Source organism: Dreissena polymorpha, chromosome 2 (genome assembly GCF_020536995.1).
Source record: "Dreissena polymorpha isolate Duluth1 chromosome 2, UMN_Dpol_1.0, whole genome shotgun sequence".
In the NCBI taxonomy this organism is placed as follows: domain Eukaryota; kingdom Metazoa; phylum Mollusca; class Bivalvia; order Myida; family Dreissenidae; genus Dreissena; species Dreissena polymorpha.
This window is the reverse complement of record NC_068356.1, coordinates 22,780,631-22,806,923: the sequence shown is the minus strand read 5'-3', so window position 1 is coordinate 22,806,923 and position 26,293 is coordinate 22,780,631. Positions and strand designations below refer to the sequence as shown.

General features: G+C 34.9%; 1 protein-coding gene and 1 long non-coding RNA gene across 10 annotated transcripts in view; both read right to left on the bottom strand.

Annotated features, from left to right (window-relative positions):
- Positions 1 to 9,366, bottom strand: part of LOC127866224 (uncharacterized) — a 207,073-nt gene extending 197,707 nt beyond the window's left edge. For 4 of the 9 annotated variants that reach the window (XR_008042900.1, XR_008042902.1, XR_008042899.1 and 1 more), the window contains exons 1-3: positions 9,092 to 9,362; positions 8,419 to 8,476; positions 52 to 2,049 (exon numbers count right to left, since the gene is read on the bottom strand). This is a non-coding gene — a long non-coding RNA (uncharacterized LOC127866224). Of the gene's footprint in view, positions 1 to 51; positions 2,050 to 8,418; positions 8,477 to 9,091 lie in introns of all 9 variants that reach the window. The other 5 variants (XR_008042894.1, XR_008042895.1, XR_008042896.1 and 2 more) reach the window with 3 other exon arrangements.
- Positions 9,367 to 9,721: 355 nt separating this feature from the next.
- The window catches only part of LOC127869586 (uncharacterized), a 28,517-nt gene continuing 11,945 nt past the window's right edge, over positions 9,722 to 26,293 (bottom strand). Inside the window, exons 2-5 of the mRNA XM_052412241.1 lie at positions 23,679 to 23,741; positions 22,084 to 22,541; positions 10,261 to 11,245; positions 9,722 to 9,730 (exon numbers count right to left, since the gene is read on the bottom strand). Coding sequence (XP_052268201.1) covers positions 9,722 to 9,730; positions 10,261 to 11,245; positions 22,084 to 22,418 — 1,329 coding nt within the window. The 5' untranslated portion in view covers positions 22,419 to 22,541; positions 23,679 to 23,741. The remainder of the gene's footprint in view (positions 9,731 to 10,260; positions 11,246 to 22,083; positions 22,542 to 23,678; positions 23,742 to 26,293) is intronic.

Here is a 26,293-nt window from a genome sequence, read left to right as displayed (position 1 = left end):
CTGAATTTAGGCCCAATCTTTGACACAATTAATAACACTGTACGGTCTCACCTGAAGCTCAGAAGCTGAGCTGATATGCTGGCCACGTGGATATTGTTAAGGGCCGAGTTTGAGTTCTGATTAACTTCAGGTTGAGAGTCGAAGAGCTACTGGACCATACAACAAAACTGAGGTCATGTTTTCAAGCCTTCTTTAGTCTCAATTCAATGCAATGCCCTTTTGGCTCGGAGTGCAAAGTGCTCGTAACAAAACCGGATGTGTTTACTTTTAGCAACTTGTTTTCAATAATGGGCGGAATTCGCGTCTGAGGCGCACCACATAAATAAATTGTGCGCTGAGGACAGTCCGTAACGCTACTACTGTCCTAACTATTTACAGCAGAAACACTTCTGAATGAATCGTTTCGATTGTTCCTTGATTTGCTCTCGTTCCTTGCTGAATATATAGATGTCTCATGGTTCAAACAGAAATCTCAAACCTAAATTCAAGCACTTTTCAAGGACTTTCCAAGACCAAATATTCATTTTCAAGTCCGTAAACTGTACGTTAGTTTCCTTTAAATAAAATGCCTTTTCCATTTGCTTGGATTGGTCTTTCTTGTTTAAACTTTCATCAAAAGACACTGAGTACTGAGACACTGAGTACTGAGACACTGAGTACTGTCCACTAATTAAGTTATAGAACTATCAAGTACAGTTTTGAAATGTTCAGCTAGCCCCAAAACAACCACATAATTATGCTTTGCTATGGTACTGTCATGGAACACAACCTGAAAAAACTTTGTAATGTTTTTATTGGAGTTAAAGGATGGTTGTGTGCAAACGGTATAAATACCCAAAATACTTTCGCGTTCAACATATCATTTTTTTAAACGAATTTGTCTATGGATGTCTGCGAGTTTGATACTACAGCTGAAAGTTGCGAAGGTCCTGGAATTTGAATCTTCTATCTGCACACTCTCTGCATGTGGCTGTGCCTTCCTGGTTCGACACAGATGGGCTGTTGTTTTTTAAGTCTGTTTTAGATTTAACAGTTTTAACAATAGTACCTTCCTGTTTAACAAAAAACACATCCCAGGAACCCTGTTTGCTTCTCAATTTCATGTTTTCTTTGAGGGTTTTCACTTTCTTGTGGCTTTTCAAAGCGCTTTCCTCCATACCCCCGACATCAATGGTCTTCATACAGACCCAACAATGTGCTTTTCGAATGTCATTTGTTTTCTGTACCCAGGAATATTCAGTTAACCACCCTGGTTTGAAACGACACTTCCCCATTGCTGCGTTTTCACTCGCGAAAATTGATCACAATGGAGAACCTCTGACGTAGCATTATAATCTGTGACGTGTACACATAACATTTCGTACTCAATATTGTACGAAACTTATATTTCGTACTCAACTTTTTGCGCGAAGGAATTTATTATACATTTTGGTAATATTTCCCATAAGAACGATTTAAATTTATAATTAAAGCCATGATAACAGTAATTTTGAGCAGAAATAATTTTTCAAGGCTTTTTTACATGAACTAAGCACTTTTCAAGCACTGTTTTAAGGCCAACCTTTGTTCAAGGGCTTTTCAAGCCTAGGACTGGTTTTCAAGCACTTTTCAAGCCCTGTGCAAACCCTGTGTCTTATAAAGAATGAAACAAATTATTCAACGTTTAATTCTTTGTGAGATTCTTCATGATGTCCACAGCGAGAACTAACTGTTAGCGTTAACTGTTTGCGTTACCATATGTACTGCTATAACGTCTCGCTTCTGTAACACTCATCCCACTCGGGCACTAGAGCTAAACAAAACTACTCGGGCTTGCTTGGGGAAATCTCGACGCGGACATTTTGGTTGTTCATAACAGCGCGTGAAAACTTGACGTGCTGAGGATTTATTGCAGAACAGACTTGTGTAACGATGCTGACCCTTTGTGGCCAGAGGTCCAGTGGGAGGAGCTAGGGATCAGGGGAGGGAAAGGATGGTTCTGTATTGGGGCTCCTGCAGGCCGGACTTGTGCTGTTGCTTGGCCAACTCGATACCAATGCTGGTGCTCTCCTGAAAACAACAACACTACAGTGGGGGATATGAACTTGTAATACATTTTTATATTACAATGTATAATACACTACATATATGCCTCTTGATTGGATGTGAAGGTTTTCAACAGCAAAACATAATTATCTGAATTTCTAATTTGGCATTTCATTGGTGCCTTGTCCTAAATAGCAATTAATGAAAATTAATGCAATTAAACCATTTCATATTCAAACATTAAAAGTGTTGGATAATGCTTTTATAACCTGTAAATTCATAATTATTATTCTTACTTAACTTTCAGTGTAATTTTATAAGCCAAATTGCCGCTCATCAATATTAAAAGCTTTCGTCCCAGATTAGCATGTGAAATCCACATATGCAAATCATGGAGGACACTTTCTGACGATACTGGATGTTCACAAAAGAAGATACTTATTTTCAACCAAACATACCTTTACAGAGGTAATTGTTGTCCCTAAGTAGCCTGTGCGGACTGCACAGGCTAATCTGGGACTACAATCTAAGCATATGCATTAAGCTATATTTTTCCAAAGCGTGGCTCATTGATGTTTTTAGCCAGTTTTTCCTGCATAACAACAAAAACAAAAGGAAAATCATCTTGATGCAATCCGCTAAAGAACTTCCAAGATTTGGCTCCGTACGAATGGATGGACGAAAAGACGGACGGACGGACATCGCCAAAACAATATCCCTCCACCTATGGCGGGGGATAATAATAAATGGGAGGCAACAACTTCGTATTTATGTATTCCCAAAGTAACAAAAACACACACACCATTTTTACCATGCCTTTACAGGTCTCTGGTGTTAAACTCTGTTTAAATTCACACTAGACAACAATTCCAAAGTAAACCATCATGTCATAAAAGTTGTAAGACATATTACAAATTAATAAATATGAAACAATTTAATGGCAACAACTCACTGCTGGTACATATTGACAGTTCTCTCCCTTGTTAGTGTAAGCTAAATTTATTAAAGGCCACAATATACTTAATGATTTCCCTATATAATTCAATGTAAACGCGACAACTTTAAGAGAAAATAAATGCAACATTTTGAACATAGAGACCACCATAACGATACTTTTTCTGAAAGTTCATTCTAAGCTGAATCGATTTAAGCAATAAAAAAGATATGTCATGTTAAACCAAACATTTACTTTACTCAAATCAAACTCTACTTCTTTTGCGCCTTAAATTTTGCGGCCATTTTCTAGTGCAATGTAACTGTTTTCAGGTCAAACTTGTACTTTAGTCTCTAACTTTATCATATGTCAGGGATTAAATACTGAGTACCTTTTCTTTCCCTTCCAATATATCCAAGAGATAAAGTCAGAACACCAGTCTAAAGTGTAAAACATGGCTTCGAGTAAAATATGATTTTTTTAGTCAGTACAGCCCTACATGAAACGATTATTTAGTATAATGTAACCTATAAGACAACCTGAACTGTTTAAAACGCAAAAAATATGCACTTCCTTATCATTTTTCATCTATCCTCAATGTGCATGCCAAACTTCAGATTGATCCTTTACGTAAAAATGTTTGAACAATGAAAATTATTATAATAATGCCTGATAAGACATATGGCTTCCATTGTCGGTGCTTAAATTTATAAAGGGCTTTCAAGAGCAAATAATATTAACTTATATAACAGAATACAGTAAATATACTGTAAACTTCTTTTATGCTATATCGAAGAATAAATATAATATTATTAAAACGTGTTTGGGCTTCTTTCAGTGCGAATTTGTGAGTTTAGATGTGCTCAATACGAGATTCTGTACTTTTTATTATCCCCTGCCATAAGCGGAGGGATACTGTTTTGCGTTGTCTGTCAGTCCTTCCGTCCGTCCGTCTTTCCGTCCGTCCACCCGTCTGTCCGGAGCCATATCTTGTAAGTGCTTTGGCGGATTTTATTGAAACTTGGTATGAGTATGCATATGGATAAGAGGATGATCCACGCCAACTGGCATTGTTCACCATCAGTTAATAATGGGGTTATGGCCCTTTGTATCTTGAAAATGCTTTTTGTGTGTCCGGAGCCATATTTTTGAAGTGCTTTGGCCGATTTCATTGAAATATGAAATGAGAATATATATGGATAAGAGGATGATGCACGCCAAATGGCAATGTACACCATCTGTTCATAACGGAGTTTTGGCCCTTTGTATCTTGAAACAATGTTGTTTTGAGTGTCAAATATAATACTTTTGTGTCCAGAAGCATATTGGCGTGTGCTATCAATTCAACGAATTTGCTTGTTTTAATTATTTTCCCATACAAATTTTCCAATTTAATTATTTTTCTTTACACTTTTCAATACTCGTTAATTCCATGAAACAAAACGCATTTATTCCATGAAACTAACAAGAACGCATAATATCCTGTGAAAAAATGGTGGTTTTATGTAAATCATGCTCCTTTGTGACGGGGCCTGTTTTGACTAAAAAAAAAACACTGTATAGACGAGTTAACGCGTGACGTCACACGCACCTGCAAAGATTAGACTCCGCCCACTGGTTGGCAAAAGAGGTGCAATTTATATAAGCGCATATAGAGAAGGTTGACGAAATCTTCGTTTTTAATGATAATCATGCACAATATCGAATATAATTTTACTAATTATGTCTGAATAAAACATTAGCATGCAAGGAAATGCATCTTTGGAACGATTTTATTGTTTTTATTATTATTTGTTTTTACTGACAACGAACTCGGGAGTGGAACACAATCTAAGAACTCGGTATGTGGTTAAACAAAAATCTCTCTACTTGGCACTTCATCGCGACCATTTTTAGTTAAAAACTTCTCAGAAATTAAAATTCTTTTAGAATGAATTAAATTTAATGAACGAAAACAAATAAGGATAAAAACAAACAACGAATAGGTCAATTGTATGTACGCGACATAGGGTAACTGATTTGAACCTTTATGTGTCTGGAAAAACTTACCTTCTTACACATTCAATAAATTCTTTTATTTAATGTAATTGTTTTATTTTATTGTTCACACTAATTTTGGCACTCTTTGTTGCAGCATTTATATCCCGGTGTATAATTGCACCTTTGTTATCACAAACCGATTATCTCGTTATGATCGGATACTGTCCAGACAATTACAAAGAAAACATGGTGTCATAAACCCAGGGACCTACACTTGGACCCCTGCATAAACCACATGTTGCAGACGAGTGTCTGGTCAGTAAACATAAGTCACGATACCTCTATGTCATCTCTTGGCATATTGAGCAATCATTTAAGCCACATTTTAAAGCTAAAAATACTGATAAGTTAATTTTTTATGAAATATTTTAACAAAAATGAAGACATTTGTCGGAAATGTATTAACGGGAACGAGTGTATATATTTATTAGCCAGTTAAACTTAATAATACATTGTTTAATAACTATACATTTAAATATTGTGCAATTTTACTGCTATGCAATTAAGGTATTTAACGGGTACCGGCAAAAGTTAACTCCGCTATTATGTGTAAAGATTGTACATTACTGCAGGGTCCGAAACACGATCATGAACATAAGCAGTCACAAAAGGGGCCGTTCGATAAATTAAATATATGCATCTATCATAAAATGCTATATTTTTATCACTCCTTATTACTAATAGAGATTTCAATATACATGCAAAGACAGTTACATTTGGGTAATTAATATGCAGGGTTTTTCCGTTTGTATGGTAAATTGAATTTATATTCATTCAATGTAAACGAAACGTAAATTCATTCAATGTAAAAGAAAATTACCACAATATTTAAAAATAGAACTGTATTCCGCTTTTTAGGGCTTTTTTATAATTGATTAAATGCACCTCTGACTCTATTGATCGCTGATGAAATAAAACACTATCCACACCACTTAAAATTATAATACAATTAAAATATGTTTTATTAGTGTTTAAATATAATTTATTCAAGTCTTATTATCAGAAAGAATACGGCTAATTTATTGTTTTGTTTTGTGGAATTGTCAGTATTAAGTCTTCCGATCACGTTTACTCTATGCTAATAACTACTTCGTATTTTTATGAAGAGGAAATTTTATTTGTGAATATACATTTATTTGGTACTAAATATGCTATATTTGCACTTTTTTTTTAAAGAGTTTTAATGTTTATTTCGTATTTATTATCAATTTATTGACTAAACAAAAGCCCTTTATACATGTTTTACGTTACTGTAACCAGTGTTTTTGCCAACCAGTCAGTGCGCATGCGCGGAAAATCCCGAATGTAAACAATAACAATTAACTCGTCTATACTCAATGAAAACTTAACACCTCCTCGCAATAAGACTCTATACGGCATTAGATGGAATAGATTCCAATCAAATAGGCTTAATTAAATATCTTACAGCTTTACAAAAACTCAAGGCCTGCATGGGGATGACAGAAATTATTGCGGTGTTGTGTTTCTGAGTTGTCTGTATCGGTAAGTTATAAAGCTGGAAAAGGGTTTGAGTTATACTGAAAACACGATATACACAAGAATAGACGCCATTTTACCTTCTGTGATATTATATCATATCATTCTCGTACACTTCACTTACTGTGAAACCATTATTAATCGTCAGGCATTAATTTTCATAAATTTCGTCAGTCGACCGATCGGCGAATTTAAGATCCTTACGAACAATCATGCTCTATGTTTGAACAAAAACAAACACCAAGTTGAACAATATTTTAAAAAGTTTACCGTAGACATGAGGCATTAAATTCCAACATAATCCATGCACACATTCACTGCTGTTTCGTAATCAAGATTAATCCGGTTTTGACACAAAGGGATGTAGATTACACAAGGTACTTAACGGACACGTGACACTTCTTTAAAACGCGTGTGCATTACAGCTGTATCGAATGCGTTGACTTCGATTATGTAGAATGGTAATGAATTAGCGCTAATTGTTTATAACTTTATTACCCATTAGGTGCATTGTGTTTTTCAGGGGTGTTGCATATTAGCCATCACGCAGCGAATGCCGATGAAAGATAATAAACCAAATGAAAAGATGACGATGTGTGATCAACATGCGTAATTATCACAAATTAATAAAGAATATTTTAATTGCTGTTTGTTGTTTGATTGTTTGCGTTTAACCACACTTATTATTATTTTAAAGGTATCAATTTATTAATTTTTAAATTATTGACATTATTGATTTATATACCGTTAGTTTACTTTTTAAGAACAAACACACACATAGAGTTTCTAATTTTAATGTTGATATCAGAATATAAAAGCATTTTATTTGAAAAAAGAACCACTTAACAAATTTGAACCTCTTTTGTAAAACACAAACAGTTTTAAAACGGTATTGACAGCATTTTAATAAAAATCAAACCAACTAGAACACATTCCCAATTGGCAATTGGCTTTGTTGTTACAAACACTCGTTAACGGTTATTCGATCCCACTTGTCCACTAATCATAACAATGAACGTGTTAATGGCATACATTAAGAGGGTCCATTACTGTCGCTTGATAACAAAAGACTAGTTAATTGGCATGTGACAAACAGGCCCCACCTCCTGCAGTGATTCTCAAGTGTGTTCCCGCATTTGTACCACAATTTTTCGCAACTGAGATTGATCGCGAATATGTATTACACACAAATCGGATAGTGACTGACGCATTTTTTTTTTAATTCAAAATCAGAAATCGGCGAATTTAAGTGCTGACGAAATCGTCATTTTTATAAAAATGACGAAATTTTGTGCTGTCGAAAATAAATGGTTTCACAGTATTTATACACTGCAAAAACACTATTATTCGCGGGACATTATTTTTTATTGATTTTAAGGGTAAAACAATCCACAAATTAAATACAAACACACTGAAAAATAACTTACACAAATTCCATATTTATTGTTTCCAAACTGAGAAAGTCATGCATTAACTACCACGTCCATGAAAGTCTTTTTTTAACCACAAAATAACATGCGGACGAATATATATGATTTTACAATAAACAAACAATTTAAAAGGATATTTTACCTTATGTAAATTCATACCATTCTTTGCCACCTCATCTTAATAAACAGGAAATACACAAGCAGTACTTTTCCTTGAGTATTCATGGGTCTGTTTAACGGACCAATACCCAAAGCGTGTTATATGCTGTTCCTTATGAAAATTATATCTAAATTATGTTTCAATTAGATCTAACAAAGTTTATAACTATTATAATAGGATTTTATACCTATAATTTGAAGTATAATTAAAACTTATATTAAATGTGTTTTTCCCAAATCAATGGACTTTTAGCACAAAACAAATTCAAAATCCCAAAATTGCATTTTTTCCCAAAGTGGCTAAGAAAAGGCCTGACAAAGCGTCTCTTTTACCTTCTGCGTCATGCTTGTCCCCCACATCCTCAGCATCGTTGTCCCGACCCAGCAGCAACTAAAGCAGCAGAATAGCTTGATGTATTTCTTGTATGTATATTTAGGACTCACACACACTGATATAAATTAAATAACAATCAATAAGACATGTTCAACATCATAAAATATGGCAAATTAATAAATCTCACATCAAGTGTAACCTTTCTGTAAACGTTGCGTAAAATATCAATATATGCTCCTCCAAAGATAACTTAAACAATTTCATATTTTATTAAAAAAGTATTCATCCATATACATTTCTTACATGGCATGGTGTTTATAGAAATGAAAGTCTAAAAATAGCCTCAGTTGCTATGTACATGTGCATATATGTAGAAATATTAAATTTTCAGTTGAAATGCTTTGTTTTTTCATGCACAGTTTACAAGAACTAAATGTTAGGACCATAATGACACAAACGTTATGACAACATAACATAATATGCATTACATCTTATGTTCCAACAAAAACCCTCACATTGTATAATCAGATAACAATATGTGCACATAAATTATTTGTATCTTTAACTACACACTTAATGTTGTATTGTAACATCACACACTACTATGTTTGTATGCTAAACAACACATTGTCATTGAAATACTAATCACTAATAACAACAACTAATACATACATGTACACACTATTCCACTCTGAACACCAGGATGTTGTCCCCAGCCTGTCCCACAATGATGGATGATGTGGTGCTGCTGTAGCAGACTGACACTGGGCACCTCACTCCATCCTCCTCAGTAGCCAGCGTAGCCAGCTTACTCTCTCCCTCCCAGCCCACCTGTAGTACAGTGTTGGACAGGAATCCACAGACCAGCACCTGGCCTGCAGGGGTCACATGTAGACCACGTGGGCTCACTAGTGCTGGGTCTGTGTATGTAGCCAGGAGTGTGCCATCCCTGGCCAGGGTGACAAGCATGTCCGGCCTGTAGCTGGTGATGATGTACAGCCTGTCCCCTGTGGGACTCACAGCACACTTCTCTACTGCAAAACAGAGTAACATCAAGATATTGAATTACTGTAAATGTTAAATAATCTTATTAAACATACTGCAGTGATATTGTATTACGCATATGTTGCTATAAAGAGGCCTTTACACATCTAACATATATGCATACATTTCAATGATTCAATAGTTAAGCATGACAATAAACTTCAGTAGCAGAGCTATTGTGTTAACGTTTGACATGTTGAAATGCGACTGGTGAGTTAGATATGAATTGAAGCAAAACAATTACACAGATGAAAACAATTACACATACTGAAATAATTGCACACTTCATTCAACAGGTAAACATATTGTACATGTACAATCATTTATCAACCACAAAATTAAGACCAGGTCAGAAAGTGTCTCTTTCCCAGGAACACAGTTTCTATTTATAGACATGCCATGAAGTGACAGTCAAAGTACTTTATTACTCATGTTTATAAATCAATATTTCTGAATCTTGTTTTGGCTACAATGTACTGTAGCATTCAAAGGGCACATTTGAATTAAATAACAAACATTTTATAATACATCAGGGGGTTTTCTTCTATTACACCTGAATTTTATTTTATTATCATCTCACAAAGTATATAGCTATAATTTATAAGTTTGTTTTTTCAAAATAATAAGATAATGGCCTAAAGGGTCAATATTTGTTGATTAAAAAAAATAAATACCAATTCGGTTCATTTAGTTGATAAAAATTCCCAAATTTGTCATTGTATGGATTTAAAATAAAACAATTTGACTAGACATAATATGAATGTTATCAGGATGAATTCACCATGATTCTTACCTGCATCAAGAAGTGACCTATCTTCATAGAGTCTGCAGAGCTGTTTGCCATATAGTGTGTACTTGAACAGAGCAGTACCAGAGCAGATAAACAGTTCTCCCTGATGGCAGGCAATACCTGTATATTCATGTTGTAACTCAAGCTTCCTACCAAGAGTGAGCTGGCTCTGGGTGACTGTAATAAACTGGACATTATGTGTGTTGCTAGCATTCTTTTCCAGAGCCACTGCAACCTCACTGGGTGTGATCTGACACATGTCCTCTACATATCCAGTCACATCACAGTGACTCACCACCTGGTACTGCTGGTTCAGCAGCTTGAACCTCTTATTGCGCCTGTCTGCAACCAGCACCTGCCCATCAGTCAGAACACATATGCCTGTGATCCAACATTCATGTGAATCACTTGGTATTCTCAAATTGTGCTTAGTATTACTCTGGACATTAAACGCCTTGCCTGACTTTCCCAGCAGAGTCAGTGCCTGCTGTATTATATGCTTACATTTTATGCTGGCTATTAGGCAGAGCTCCTTATGATCTCTAATTTTCTGAACAATTTCATGGAATTGTGACAAGTCATGGTGAAGACTGGTGCATTTATGAATAGAACTTGTAACTGACCCTTTAATGCTTATAACTTCATCTTTCATCTCGTTAAGTTCCTTCGCAGTAATATTATCGAATTCATTCAAGATAGAAACAACATTCCTACACATCTCTTCTTTTAAATATTGCTCATTTCCGCCTGATGTTCCCACAGAATTATTATCACATTTATCAATATAAGTATTTAAATTGCCACACATTTGCTCTATAATAACTTCCCTATGTTCATTGTATGTTCTCTGCAATGACTGAATGCTGGCCTCCTGACTGATCTGCAGGGTTTTAATTTCCCCCAGGACAGTTTCCAGCTCCACTGACAGCCCCTCTAGGCCTGAGGGCTGCGAGTTGGTCAGCTCTGAAATCTGGGTCACTTCTCTGCACTGGCTGAAATAAACAATTTATACATGTACATACCAAGGAATAGTCAGTAATATTATGTAATGCTTCAAACAAGTATAAAGTGTCAAATAAAAACATACATGGACAATAAATTAACACTTCTTGGGCTTAATATGGGGGTTCATAGATATGCACTTTTCCATCCATCTGCATGACTTTTCTGTTGTATATAACTCAACATGTATTCCTGCAACTTAACAAGTACAGTAACCAGGCATGTGAGCTAATGCGCACTTCTATATGTTGTTTCTGTTGTTTTCATCATAATTGTAGTAGTCTCATATTTATACAAAAATGACATTTTAAACAAGGGCCGTTTTTAAAACATGCATGCCCCCCATATGGGCTGTCCATTGTAGTGGCAGCCATTGTGTGAATACCTTTTTTGTCACTGTGACCTTGACCTTTGACCTAGTGACCTGAAAATCAAAAGGGGTCATCTGCGAGTCACGATCAATGTACCTATGAAGTGTCATGATCCTCGGAAAAAGCGTCCTTGAGTTACAGTACAGCTAACGCGGCACAAACATAATCCGCGGCTACCCCACGGCCAGATTATAAGTATGCGACGGCCGAAACGTGTGTTCACGAGGCGTATCGCCATGGCACTTGGCATCGATCCGCGCAACGACCCCGAGTCTGTGTTAACCTCGCGTACTTTCGCGGAGTAAATCCGCCGCATACGTACGCGGCGGATCGAGTGAAAAGATATCCACCTACATGTACATACATGTATGTGTAGCGTAGAATTAATTACGCGCAACTGTTAATGTTTCGTTCGATATCATAATTGAATTTGTAATCCGAAACACACTTCCGAATTTTAATGCAAACGCGACCTTTGGCAAATTCTAGCGTCAAATAAACAGTGCTAAAATATCCTTTGTTTCATAAAAAGCACTCGAAAATTATGCAGACATGTAGAACGTCGTTTGGAAAGTTTGGGTGTATTTTGTGTTGTATAAATACATGAACATCACGTCAGGCATAAATCGCGTGTTCAGTGGAAAAAAAACGCCCGATTAGACGTTATTTCATCATCTCTATAAATAGTAACAAATGCCAAAATGTATTTGATACTTAAGGAAATATCGAGAATGTTTGTGTATCGTAAATATTTACCAGCATTTGCTTTAAAACTGGAATATACGGGATTATCGGGTAATTAGTAGCGATATTACCTGTATAATATGAACAAAATAAAACGTGTTTATATACGCATATTCAAACAATAGTTATAATAAGCTGATAATTAACAAAACAAAAAATACGTCGTCACCGTCTTGATTATTGATGTGGCTTCAAACTGCTAATTTTCTCAGCTTAAATTTAATAGCAAAATCAACATGCAATTAATTTATAAATCCACCATATGCTGGAGCCTTGACCACTTGTATGTGCGAAAACATAATTACGTGACCTTGTTTATGTGTGAAATACATACACTACGGGCGGTAAACAAACTTAATTGGCCAGACACATTAACTATTCTTACATGTATATGCTAATACAATCCGTGCACAATAAATTTATTATGATTTTAATTATTATTATAATTGTTCTTTCAAAATTTGTTAACTACATGTAACGAATAATTTTAAAAAGATTTTTTATTTCATGATGCGCATCGACTCGGCATCATGTCGCGGATAGCGGCATGCCTCGGCGGACAGATGCGAAGTTTCGTGGCGAAATGCGACTTGCCGCCGCATACTGACGCGGCTTCAACGACTGACGCGGCATCGACTCGTTTCGCCTTGCCGCCGCGGATCGCGAAATATGTTTGTTCCGCTTTGGCTGTACTGTATCATCCGAAAATCATTTTACTATTTCGGGTCACCGTGACCTTGACCTTTGACCTAGTGACCTCAAAATCAATAGGGGTCATCTGCGAGTCCTGATCAATCTACCCATGAAGTTTCATGATCCTAGGCGTATGCGTTCTTGAGTTATCATTCAAAAACCATTTTACTATTTTGGGTCACCGTGACCTTGACCTTTGACCTAGTGACCTCAAAATCAATAGGGGTCATCTGCCAGTCATGATCAATGTACCTATGAAGTTTCATGATCCTAGGCCCAAGCGTTCTTGAGTTATGGTCTGACAACCACCTGGTGGACGGACCGACAGACCTACATGAGCAAAGCAATATACCCCCTCTTCTTTGAAGGGGGGCATAATTATGTCCAAATGACCAAATATAACTGTTTAACAATTTGAAGTGAGATGCTTTATTTTCTGATGTTTTATATGTCTTTTTCCCTTTTAAATGATGTACATTGGTGTGATTCTATGTTTAAATAATTAATTTTGAAACATTCATGCAGCATACTGTTTAATACATTAATGTTAACATTATTATATTGTTTTGGTTACCTGTGTTGTTAATCAAGTTGAAAAAATGTTATATACAAAAAAGCTTATTAAGACTTATGAAGGTATGATTTATGAAGGACCTTATTGTTTTTTATGTAATAACATACTTTTTAAAGTGATAATATAGCCAATGACATGAATTTAGTAAAGAGCTTTCTTTGAATGATTGTTCTTATTAATAAGATTGGAATACCGGTAACCGACAGTTTTCACGCCGCGAAAAAGTGGCGACAACTTCTTTGGGCCAGTGAAACCCCTGTGATCTATTTGTGGAAAAGTAAAGACGCCATTGTTAAATGTTTGAATGATCAGGTTAGTGTGTGCAACTCCATATGTTTGTTCAAAATGTTCCTAATTATTCTCTAGTTATCATCAGGAAACCATTTTACTGTTTCGAGTCACTGTGACCTTGACCTTTGACCTAGTTACCTGAAAATCAATAGGGGTCATCTGCCAGTGATGATCAATGTACCCATGAAGTTTCATGATCCTAGGCGTAAGCGTTCTTGAGTTATCATCCGAAAACCATTTTTGTAAGTTGAGTCAACGTGACATTATAATTGTCAGGTAAACTCGTACAACTCTATATGTTTCTTCATAATTTTTTTACATAAATGCAGTTGTCTTAAATGGATTAAAATTCAATGATTAAATGCATTTAATAATGGCAGTACTGTAATATAACTTTTATCATAATTGAAAATCTGCTTATAATATTATTATGGGTATAACAGGAACTAAAACTGACAACTAAATCTTTATAATTTCATGTTATAATCTTCTGTGACCTTTGACCTATTGACCTTAAAATGGATTGACCTCTTAATTTTCCTCGATGTTAACATAAAACATGTTGCCTGGCTGTAGGTCAAAGCTTTCCCTAGATATATTGTGGAACACAATTGGTCTACGGACCAACGGACTAAAGAACAGATGCAAAGCAAAATAACCCTGCTTCTTACAAAAGGGTCCTCTATTTCTAAATATAGTCTAAGTATTAACACTCTAGCCTGTGATAAGCGGCTTATGACATGCAACCCAGCGATTTTTTTTTCTTCTTTATAAAGTACCTGTAAAAGGTATACTTTCCCAATTGAAGAAAAACTACGAAATTCCAAATTGCTGTCTGAAAATTTCCAAAAAGAAAGGCAAATTCATTCATTTTTTTTTCAAAAAGTGCATTTTCTGCAAGTTAACAAACAAGTACAAGAGGGCCATGATGGCCCTGTGTCGCTCCACTGCTGAAAAAGGCTGAAAATATTCTTGGTGTGTGCAAATACTTAAATATAGGCCCTATTTAAGCAAATGTACACTTTTGTGACCCCTGGGCTAGGTCAAATTTAACCCCAGGGGCATAATTTGAGCAAACTTTGTAGAGGACTACTATATCTCACTACATACGAAATGTGGTAGCCCTTGGTCCAACAGTTAAGGACAAGAATATTTTGAAAGTTTTCACAAAATAAGCAAGATATAAGCGTACACTACGCGCCCCGCGATTTTTGCCTAAATCACCCACCACCGCGTATGGGCCAGCGTGGCAAATCGCAGTGATTCGCCGCAAATTGCGGTGAATCCACTCTGTGGTTGATTGACGGTGATTTCACTGCGACCATCTGGCGATAAAGATCAGCTGTAGAATCATTGCGAAAACACCGCAAATCGCCTTGATTCGCAGTGACTACTAGATTTAAATTTCAATTTATTAACTAATGTCATCACTATTGACGATCACATTAGATCGCGAAAATGTATTCCAATATGAAAGTAAACAGCGTGCTTGCTGAATGTCAAATCCTGATTTACAAACAATATCTTTATTTGTTGAAATAACAATTGTACAGTACGGCTCACGCAAAACCAACAAAGTTCGCGGCTACAGATTCTTTTGTTCTTAAGTTTCTCCGCAGCCACAACGAGTATTCACTCCGAACGAAACAGGTACAGATAATAACCTGATATTTTTACTTCTACACGATTGTTTTAACATTTCGTCAGTTTCTCTGCATACTTCATACAATTACCATCGGATGTCATCTGTCAATGATTGTGTAGGTCAGTAACCATACCGAAGAAATTTTTATAGTTTAATATCGGAAACGAGACTTGCTTTAAACGTCGAAATAAACCATATCTATTTGCTTAAGAGTTGCTCAAATACACAGACGACACGAATTTAAATAATGTCGACCATTTGAATAAAATCAAATGTTGGTTTATTTGTAAAATTTATACTTTCACTTCGTCCTGATTTTCATAAAATGACTTACATGTGCATCTAAATTTAAATTTACACATTGCTTCAGGTGATGTACGCTTCTCCAATCACCATTGGGCCGCTAGATCTATTTAATAAAATAGAAGCCTGTAAAATTCATTTAATGGAACATTACTAAGCGTTTGTCTTTATAATTTCTCGAGCAATGTTGAACAGCCTATACTTTTGAAAATGGAAGCTGTGATCATTCGGAATTATCGTTATTTTAAATGTTTCAAACATAGTTTGTTACACTTAAAATTAGGCGGTGAATCATTTGATTTGGTGGCATTCTGTTTCATTTCAGACCCCATGCAATTTTTCAGATAATAATCTCTTTGCTTTATTACTCGAACTTGTTAGTTTCTGACCACGTGTGCTACTAAATGTAACCATAGGACTGTGTATTATGGTCCATGCAAGTTGCTTGGGCCCGTGTTGATGATCCTTAAATGTTAGATAGTGTGTAGTCAGTATACAATACAATAATTGTTTCAATAATGAAGGAACTGAAACAGCGCAACGGTTACAATACAGTGTGTATGACATTCTTTAGGACTCTTATCATCAATATTAACCAGAATTCGCTTTTAAAATGGAAATAGGGCATACGTGGGATTATCGAGCAATGGATAAAGACGGAAGAAGTTGCATGAATGTGATTGAGACAGTTGAAACGTATGTATCGGGGAATCGAGAGACTCGGAGAAAATACGACGATTACATTTATACAATCAGTTATGAGTTCTCAATGGCTTCAAACTGTTAATTGCATAACCAATAACGCAATTATCACTCCTCCAGTTGCGGCATCATACAGCTAGGTGCGAACACTGTTTTGTTTTATACGCAGCATTTAAAAAGTAAAAAATAACCTGTCAGGGACATGGGTGTGAAATACATGTTGAAATTTTAAAAAGGCTACTCTTTTATATCTGCCAACAATGCTAATAATCCCATATTGCTATAATCTTTGTGAAGATTAGACATGTACATGTAACGTAGGAAAATCGTTCTTCACTGCGTTGACCGTGAACGGGGTGAATCGCGGTGAATCACCGCGGAGATGATATTTATGCATACACGGTGATCATGCTCGACCTAGCGTGATGAAACGCGCGAGATCGCGATAATTTTTCACCCAAAATAAATAATGACCACCGAGTGTCGGTGATTTAGGCAAAAATCGCGGGACGCATAGTGTAATATGTTTGTAAAAGCATTCGAACATAATACACAATAACACTTGTCATCAGCAAAATTTCAATCGCAACTTATATACCAATTATGGCCATACAACTTTTACAGTTAGCACTTTGAAGGCTTTTTTTACCTGACCCGAAAAAATATTATGCTTAAACAATTGACATGTGTTGAAAAGCATATAGCATATCCCTTTATGCTATGTACTTTGTGAAACAATTGTTTTAATGTATGAAACCAATTTGTGTATAGTAATACTATTAGTATTATCTGTCTACTCCAAATTAACATTGACCAACTCTAAAAAAAACTATTTTGGTAATAAATAATATTTATTTCATACAATATTTGTCTGTAGAAGTGTTGTGTTGAGCACCCCCTTACAGTTTACAGTTTTTAAATTATACTATGTTAATATGACAGAAGTGGTTTCATTTTTTTTAGATGCTTGATCTACATTACAGCCAACGCGGAACAAACATAATCTGCGGCTACACCACGGCCCAAAATTTAGTTTGCGGCGGGCGTGTCGAGTGTTCACGGGCGTATTGCTGAGGCACTTGGCATCAATCTGCGCAACGACACAGTCTGTTTTAACCTCGCCTACTTTCACGGAGTAAATCCGCCGCATACATACGCGGCAGATTGAGTGAAAAGATATACACCTACATGTACATTTGTGTAGCATAGAAACCTAGATTTATGCTACTTTCATATTAATTATTTTTACGTTTTAATAAGCGATATGGCACTAAGTGCGCTTTAACAAATTATCGTTGAATAAATTACGCACAATGTTAATGTTTCATTTGATTCTGAAATGAGCTTTCTTAAATTTGTAATCCGTAACACGCTTTCGAATTTTAATGCTAATGCTACATTAATAAATTCTAGCGTCAAATAAACAGTGCTAAAATATCCTTTGTCTCCATAAAAAGCGCGCGAAAATTATGCAAACATGTACAACGTGGCATGGAAAGTTTGGGTGTTTATTTGTGTTGTATAAAAACATTCATCACGTCAGGCGATTTATGCGTGTTCAATGGGGAAAAAAAACGCCCCGATTGGTCATTATTTCATCACATCTTTAAATGGTAACAAACGCCAAAATGTACTTGATACTTAAGATAATTGCGAATGTGTGTGTGTCTTGAGCACTTTTATCGTAAATATTTACCGGAATTTCCTTTAAAACTGGAATATACGGGATTATCGGGTACTGATTAGCGATATCAACTGTATAATATAAACAAAATGAAACTAATTTATATACACATAGTCAAACAATAGTTATAATAAGCTGATAATTAACAAAACAACAATTAAGTGTTGGTTATTGTTGTGGCTTCAAACTGCTAATTGTCTCAGCTAAAATATAATAGCAAAATCAACAAGCAATTATAAATCAACCAACTGCTGGATTCTTGACCACTCGTATGTGCCAAGACATAATTACGTGACATTTATGTGTGAAATACATACACTACGGGCAGGAAACAAACTAACTTGGCCAGCCACATTAAATGTGCTTATATGCTAATACATGTTGTCGTAAAAATTAAACCCAAAACAAATATGTCTGTTGATCGTTTTAATATAAAGACAATAATCATACAGTGCAATAAACGCACACAAAGTAACTTAAAGTACTTAAGCCGATTCTATAAATGACAATGGCAAATGATTATTGGAATTTTATTAATACATGCCTATGATAATCGTATTTTGTTTTAATTAATTCCATTTTTTTTATTTCCATTCTTTTAAAATAATAATTATTTATATCCGGATGACAGCAATTTCTTTAGAAATGGGAATGCAATCACTAAAAACAAACAACAGCATGTTTTTTTATTAACTAATTAATCTATTTTGAATCTGTGCGCATTAACTTAATTATGATTTTAAATATAATTATAATTGTTCTTTTAAATTTCTTTGACTAACTAATCATTTAAAAAAGATTTTGATTTGAAGATGTGCATGCCGGACTCGGCGTCATGTCGCGGATCGCGGCTTGCCTCGGCATGTCTCGGCGGAAAGATGCGAAGCTTCGCTGCGAAATGCTTCAACGGCCGACTCGGCATCGACTTGTTGGGCATTGCATTGGGCAATACACAAAATAATGTTTGTTCCACGTTGGCTGTACTGTAATTAATCTATTCTATTTTTTTTTTAAACTTTGATCATTTTTTCCTCTTTGTTCTTTTTTTTTTTGGGTACGAATGTCTTAAAATTTCACCCATGTTGTATTGGTCAAAGATTGTTGATGAATGTCCCAGAAGTGGTTTAAATGCAATGCCAAAATCTTGAATAATGACAATAAGGATAAATCCAGAAATAAGCATTAGTGAAAAATATAATTGCCACTTAAGGCAAATGTGAAGTAAAGTACAAATGGACGGATTGGTCAATCAATACATTTGTATATACCTCACACATCAATCAAGGCCGGGGCATACACACTATTGACTGATAAAATCCTAACAAGGGCTGTTTGTAAAACACACATGCCCCCAAATGGGCTGTCATTTGCAGTGGCAGCCATTGTGTGATTACGTTAGAAACCATTTTACTACTTCAGGTCACTGACTTGATCTTTGACCTAGTGACCTGAAAATCAAAAAGGGTCATCTGCCATCTGTCATAATCAATGTACCTATGATCCTAGGCATAAGCGTTCTTGAGTTCTCATCCAGAAACCATTTTACTATTTCGGGTCACCGTGACCTTGACCTTTGACCTAGTCACCTGAAAGTTGCTAATCCACCAATAATTACGAGTAACGCCCATATTATATAAACTGGAATCACAGTTCATTTTTTATTTTATACACATGTAACAAGTCATAATACTACACATAAACATTTAGAAAACACATTTCCTCGATGAGATACATAAATTATCCGAGTAGAATTAAATTGCTACGTCATGACCTTCGACATAGTAAATGGCGGACGTATTGTAAATTATTATTGAACCCGCATTCAATTTAAAAATGGCGATTCAAATTACAAGTAATGGTGATTCAATAATGGAGAAAGCATTAACTGGATGTAACAAACATTTGATTAGGTTTGTTAAACCAGATAACAACAAGGAAAATTTGGATAATTAAAGTTAAACTACTACTGGTAAGGCATTCTTAAGTGTATATATTTTGGACATGTATAGTAATCGGATAAACAATAATAGATATACAAGATGTTCCATGCATTAAGATTGTGTTTTTGTACAAAAGCTATCATAGGGATGATGATAATATAATAAGGATAAATATGTGATGGAACGGTGCTACTGGTACATATCTTAATTCTTAAATTACTTAAATGTGTTAAAGACTTAAATGTGTTATGATGAAGTAGATTTAATGAGCATTTATTGTTTTTACAAATAAACATAGTTTAGTGATAGAAATAATAAAAAGTTGTAAAATGAACATGTTTTGTTTTTGAAAAGTCGATATTGTTCACACAAATTATTGATATTGTGTCCTTATCTTTGTGTACCAATTCATTAAAATATGTTGTGTTATTTATCATGGTATTTTTTTATTTTAATTTAATAAAACAGCGTAACTTTTTAAGATATTGTGTTGCTCTTAGAGCATATTTTTATTAAAAAAAAATGAATAATACAGACAAAAACACAATAAACGCGCTTCAAAATTGACCCCAGTATTTTTCAATTTGATTCCTCAAAATTTCAGCCCTGGGGTCATTGACTGCTGGTTTTTAAAATCTATTGAAATCCCTCATGATTGGTCCTCGAAGTGATTTTTTACAATTTTTCTTATCCGAGTCCTGGGACTGCATAACCTGCAAATCTACGACTCCCTGAATCGAAAAAACGAGTCAGGGGTTTTCCTCGCTTCATTGGAAAGAGGCCCTTACCTATGGATTTTGGGAAGAATTCTCGCTAAAATTACTGCTTTGGGAAATGAAAAAGCTGGTGTAAGTAAGGATCTTTGGAAAACTGCATGATTCTAATGAAATTTTCAATTGGGAAGGGGCCTTTAATAGGCTCCTGATATATAAGGCTGAAAACCGCTGCTACTACGAGCCCAAGTATTAAACTTTATTATTTTTTTCTGAAAATTCTATGCATTTTTGGGACTCCCTGACTCAAAACTTTGCATCCCCAGATATTTTTGTGAGTCCAGGACGCAGGACTCACGGTTAAAAAAATTCACTGTCCTCGATGCTCTCAAATTGCGTCACCTGATTCACACATGTTCAATGGGAATTCCCCCATCCCATAAATAAATTTGTAAATGCACTCGTGTAAAATGGCGGACATTTGAGTTTATGAAATTCTTTGACATATTCATCTATCAATAGTATATGTGTATTTACAGCTACATTCCGAAATACCGTCGGTCCTCGGATTTTTCCGATAATAATATGGAAAATCCGGTAATGATTCTAATATTGCCGGACCTCATGTCCGGTAATAAAATTGTGGCGAAATATGGAATTCAACAAGCTTTTTCCAGAAAAGTTACAAGGCAAAAGTAAGGAATTTACAGAGTTATTTATGAATACTCCAATCATGAAAAACATTTTTTTATTGGTTGCATTTCTTGAATGACGTACATGCATATACGGTATCCGAAGATATTTGCTGCGTCTGCAATGCAAATTACAATGTTAAAAATGTCATCTTCGTCTTTCGTCGTCATTTTTTACTTTTTGGGCCTGAAATAATCAGTCTGGGCCGGAAATGGCTGCATGAGTATAGGACCTCATTGCCGGCAATTAATTATAATTTTGGGAAGGACTGTTACAGATTTAAGGAGCATGTTTGTATCCATCAAAATCACAATCGGTAAGGTCTATTAAAATTATGAAGTAAAAGTGGGACTTCAAAATTTATGTTTGGGACGTCCAAGATTTATGGTTTGGAAGTCAGGACTTCCAACTTTTAAAAGCTAGCGAAAGCGCTGTTAATTATTAATAGCTAAAGGAATATAAATGTGTGAGATACCTGTGAATTGTTCCAACACATGCAGAGCAGCACAGCTGACTGTGGTAATGGCAAAACTGTGTCAGTGTTTCATCCTCATGCACCTCACACTTCCTGAGAAAATCTTCCACTGCCTTAGAAACTGGCCATTTCCTAATATCCTCCCTTCCACATGTCATATGTTTTGTAAGAAATTGACTATGCAGGATAACACATTTTTTACAATAAAACCCTTCACATTTTTCACAATAAATGTCTGCAGATTCCGTAAGATTCTGCTCTAAACAACGTGTGCAAGAAAAGTCTTCAACCATACGCAAACGTTTTGGAACCGAAGACAATGAACCTGTTGCCATTTTGTTACTGTTTATAATGTTAAAACCTTTTTGTTCAAATCGTTCCAAGTTTATTTCTTGTGAAATATGAAAAAAATAAAGCTAGTTCCAAAAGTTTATCAACCTTAGACGTTAAAATTAACACTGAAACACAGATAAATTCAAACACAAGATATGCAAAAAAACTTTTCAACCATAGGCCAACGTTTCACAACATTAGACAATGAACGTGTTGCCAATTTAGATCTTCTAGTGTATGAAGTTTTACATGTGAAAGTACATGTAGTTAAAGTATAATTCTGTTAAAATAGTCTATAATACTGTAAACCGGATGGTTATGGCTGTGTTGTATCCCAATAAACAAGACATCATAAATAAGATAGTTCACAGTTCACTTCTTTTAATAATGTAGCAATGCTTTTCAGTCCATAATGAAAAACATGCAGACGAGAATTCAAATAGCAGTTAATCCTACAGTATAAATCAGGATCTGAAATATATAAAACAATAAAATACTAAACAATTAAACAATAGTTCTGTTCTAGTGGCCTTAACATTTATTTTATTTGACTCAACTACTCATATAAGATTTAGGTACAACAATGACAACAATAATCATAAATACACAAAATGCAGCATCAAAAACCTTATAAACAAGGGCTGTTTGTAAAACATGCATGCCCCTCATATGGGCTGTCAGTTGTAGTGGCAGCCATTGTGTGAATACGTTCTTTGGCACTGTGACCTAGTGACCTGAAAATCAATAGGGGTCATCTGCTTGTCATGATCAATGTACCTTTGAAGTTTCGTGATCCTAGGCATAAGCTTTCTTGAGTTATCATCCGGAAACCATTTTACTGTGTCAAGTCACCGTGACCTTTGACCTAGTGACCTGAAAGTCAATAGGTGTCATCTGCGTGTCATGATCAATGTACCTATGAAGTTTCATGATCAATGTACCTATGAAGTTTCATGATCCTAGGCATAAGTGTTCTTGAGTTATCATCCGGAAACCATTTTACTATTTTGGGTCACCGTGACCTTGACCTTTGACCTAAAAATCAATGGGGTCATCTGCGAGTCATGATCAATGTACCTATGAAGTTTCATGATCCTAGGCCTAAGCGTTCTTGATTTATCATCCGGAAACCATCAGGTGGACGGACATACTGACGGACCGTCATGTGCAAAACATTACACCCCCTCTTCTTCAAAGGGGGGCATAATAATGAGATTAAAATATATCATTCAACACATTGATACAATTTCTACAATTCTTACCAATTTATGGAGTTGAGTCCCTTTCTCTTTCACTTCAGTCTCTCCTCTTTTAACCTGCCAGTGCTGTAAATTCGAGCATGCAAACAGATATTATGGTGTTTCAACTGAGTGTATAAGTTGCTTTCTAAAAGTGAATTTATTAATTTGCTGCCATTCCCGAAATCATGTGATTCGAACATTAAAAATGTGCAAACCATAGGCGCTCGATGTCAATGACAATTTTTTTTTTTAATTAATTTATTTTTTAGTTACCTGTTGTTTATTATAATGCATACACATACTTAATTAATAAAAATCTTCCGACAAAACGTCTTCTTAAAAAAAAAAGATAGTTGGGCTATGTACATAGATATTGACAAGGTAAATCACTTGCCATTTTCTAAAGCAAGGGAAGTGCGTCATTATGCATAATTAAATCGCTCGCTTATTGAAATGCGCGAGCAGGCCGGGAACCTCGCTCTTTCTCTATCTTCTTTCAGTTTCAACAGAAACATCCACAGAAGATGTGATAAATCCCTGTAACTATTGTTTCTCTCAATTAATGGGGCAATCAACAAAAGATATTGTAAATTGCATACACATGAATCATTCCTTACCAATTCGTCTGCCTTGGAGATTTCCAGAAAAAAAAGCACGTCAAAAAACAAATCTGGCGCCCACAGTCTTAAGTGGCTGTTATTGTGTATAAAGAGCGAGGTTCCCGGCCTGCGCCCGCATATCAATAAGCGAGCGGGGCGACAGCGATTTAAGGCTCATGTTAAGTGCCAAAATGACCCCACATTGAAGAAATTTAAAAATATAAAAATGATCAGTAATACCCAAAATAAATAAATGAAATTTACATATGGTTTAAATTATTATATATTATTTCTACATATGTATACATTTTCAAGAAAAAATCACATATCTTAGTTAAAATGTCATTATTAGCAAAAATTATCCAATATATGGCAAATTCTCAAATCCATTAAAAAGTACACACATGAACCAAATAAAACCACCAACAGTATTGGCCAGTTATATTTAAGGTACTACTACCATTGAATTGTGTCAATAAAGCCCCACGACACTATGCGAATTTCAAAATGAACATGTTTATACCACGAGTTGCTATTTATAGATTTTGGAAAAAGTCTAAGTTTCCGATTGCATAGCATGCGATCAAGAGGAGTTATGATGTTATGAAATATATTTCATGAAACTATATCATTTTCCTATTATCTCCATAACAATGACGCTTACGTGAAATTCACTAATTCAATAGAATCTTGATACATTTAAGTCTCCTCCCTATTTAATTTCATCTGTCGTCCATCTTTGTCAGCAGTTTGTATTGATCCGCATTAATGAATTTATTAAATATTGCTTACATATTATATTAATTTGATTAGATAACTTGAAAATGTCTCATAAACAAATTATATAAACTTAAGAACAAATGGATCGGTAATATTTTATAAATTGTTGAAATTGAAATAACAAAAGAAATATTTTTCGAATATACTTCCGGCAAATAATGGCTAGCTGAACAGGTAAACATGACAAGACAATAACAAATGCATTTTTTGATCGATGACAAGGTTTTTATAGAAAGGTAAGTGTTCACTTGGTTTAATATGTACGTGTGCCCAACATTTGTATAATTCATTTTTCCGATCCCATAAATATTATGCCTAGATTGTTAATTAAAATATTGTTATGTAGACTTCCTTTAAACCGGATGTTTTATGCCCCACGTGTTTGACGAACAGGTATGGTGTTCGAGCAGTGACATAGACATGGTGTAATTTGTTTTAAGGCAGCAAATTAGTCGTCTCTCCGAGTCTCATATATTTCAAATTAACATTGCACGTTTATGCCTTTTGGTAATATAGTTTATTTTTTTGTATTTGTGTCATTTTGTGACTATAATGAGTACTGTATTGCGAGTAAATAAGTAAATTTGACAATAAAGGTTCACTGAGAAGTCCACCATACTAAAAGTAGTTCCCAATTATTTAGTTAACTTTTGACATTCTTTGATGTTTTTCTTTTGGATATTTTAGGATTGTTGGTGTGTGTTGTGTGGACTTTTCATTTGTAGTACCTAACATTAAGTGTATACAATATTTTGACCAAAGGAATTTGTTCAATTTAACTCCGTTTGTTATTTTGATAATTTCATGCATGCGCTGTATATTTATCAAAAGCAACATTTTGCATATTTTTTTTATTAGCATTTACTGATCTGTTCTACAAGTATTTACATGTACAAGCCTATTGACATATAAATTGAATTATTTGCCATTATATTTATTGAACTATTCCTATGTGAAAAATAAGCCTTTTTACACTTTACATGAACCTAAATTATTAATAATGACGCACTTCCGTTGCTTTAGAAAATGGCGAGTGATTAATCTTGTCAATATCTATACATACATAGTCGAACTATGTTTTGTTGGAAGATTTTTATTATTTTAGTATGTGTATGCATTAAAACTAAAAAAATTCAATAAACTAAAAAAACATTGTCATTGACATCGAGCGCCTATGGTTCAAACCTCTAACGAAATACAAAGAAAACAATGCATTGCAACCGTTTTTTATTACATACTAATGTGTTTCTACACATA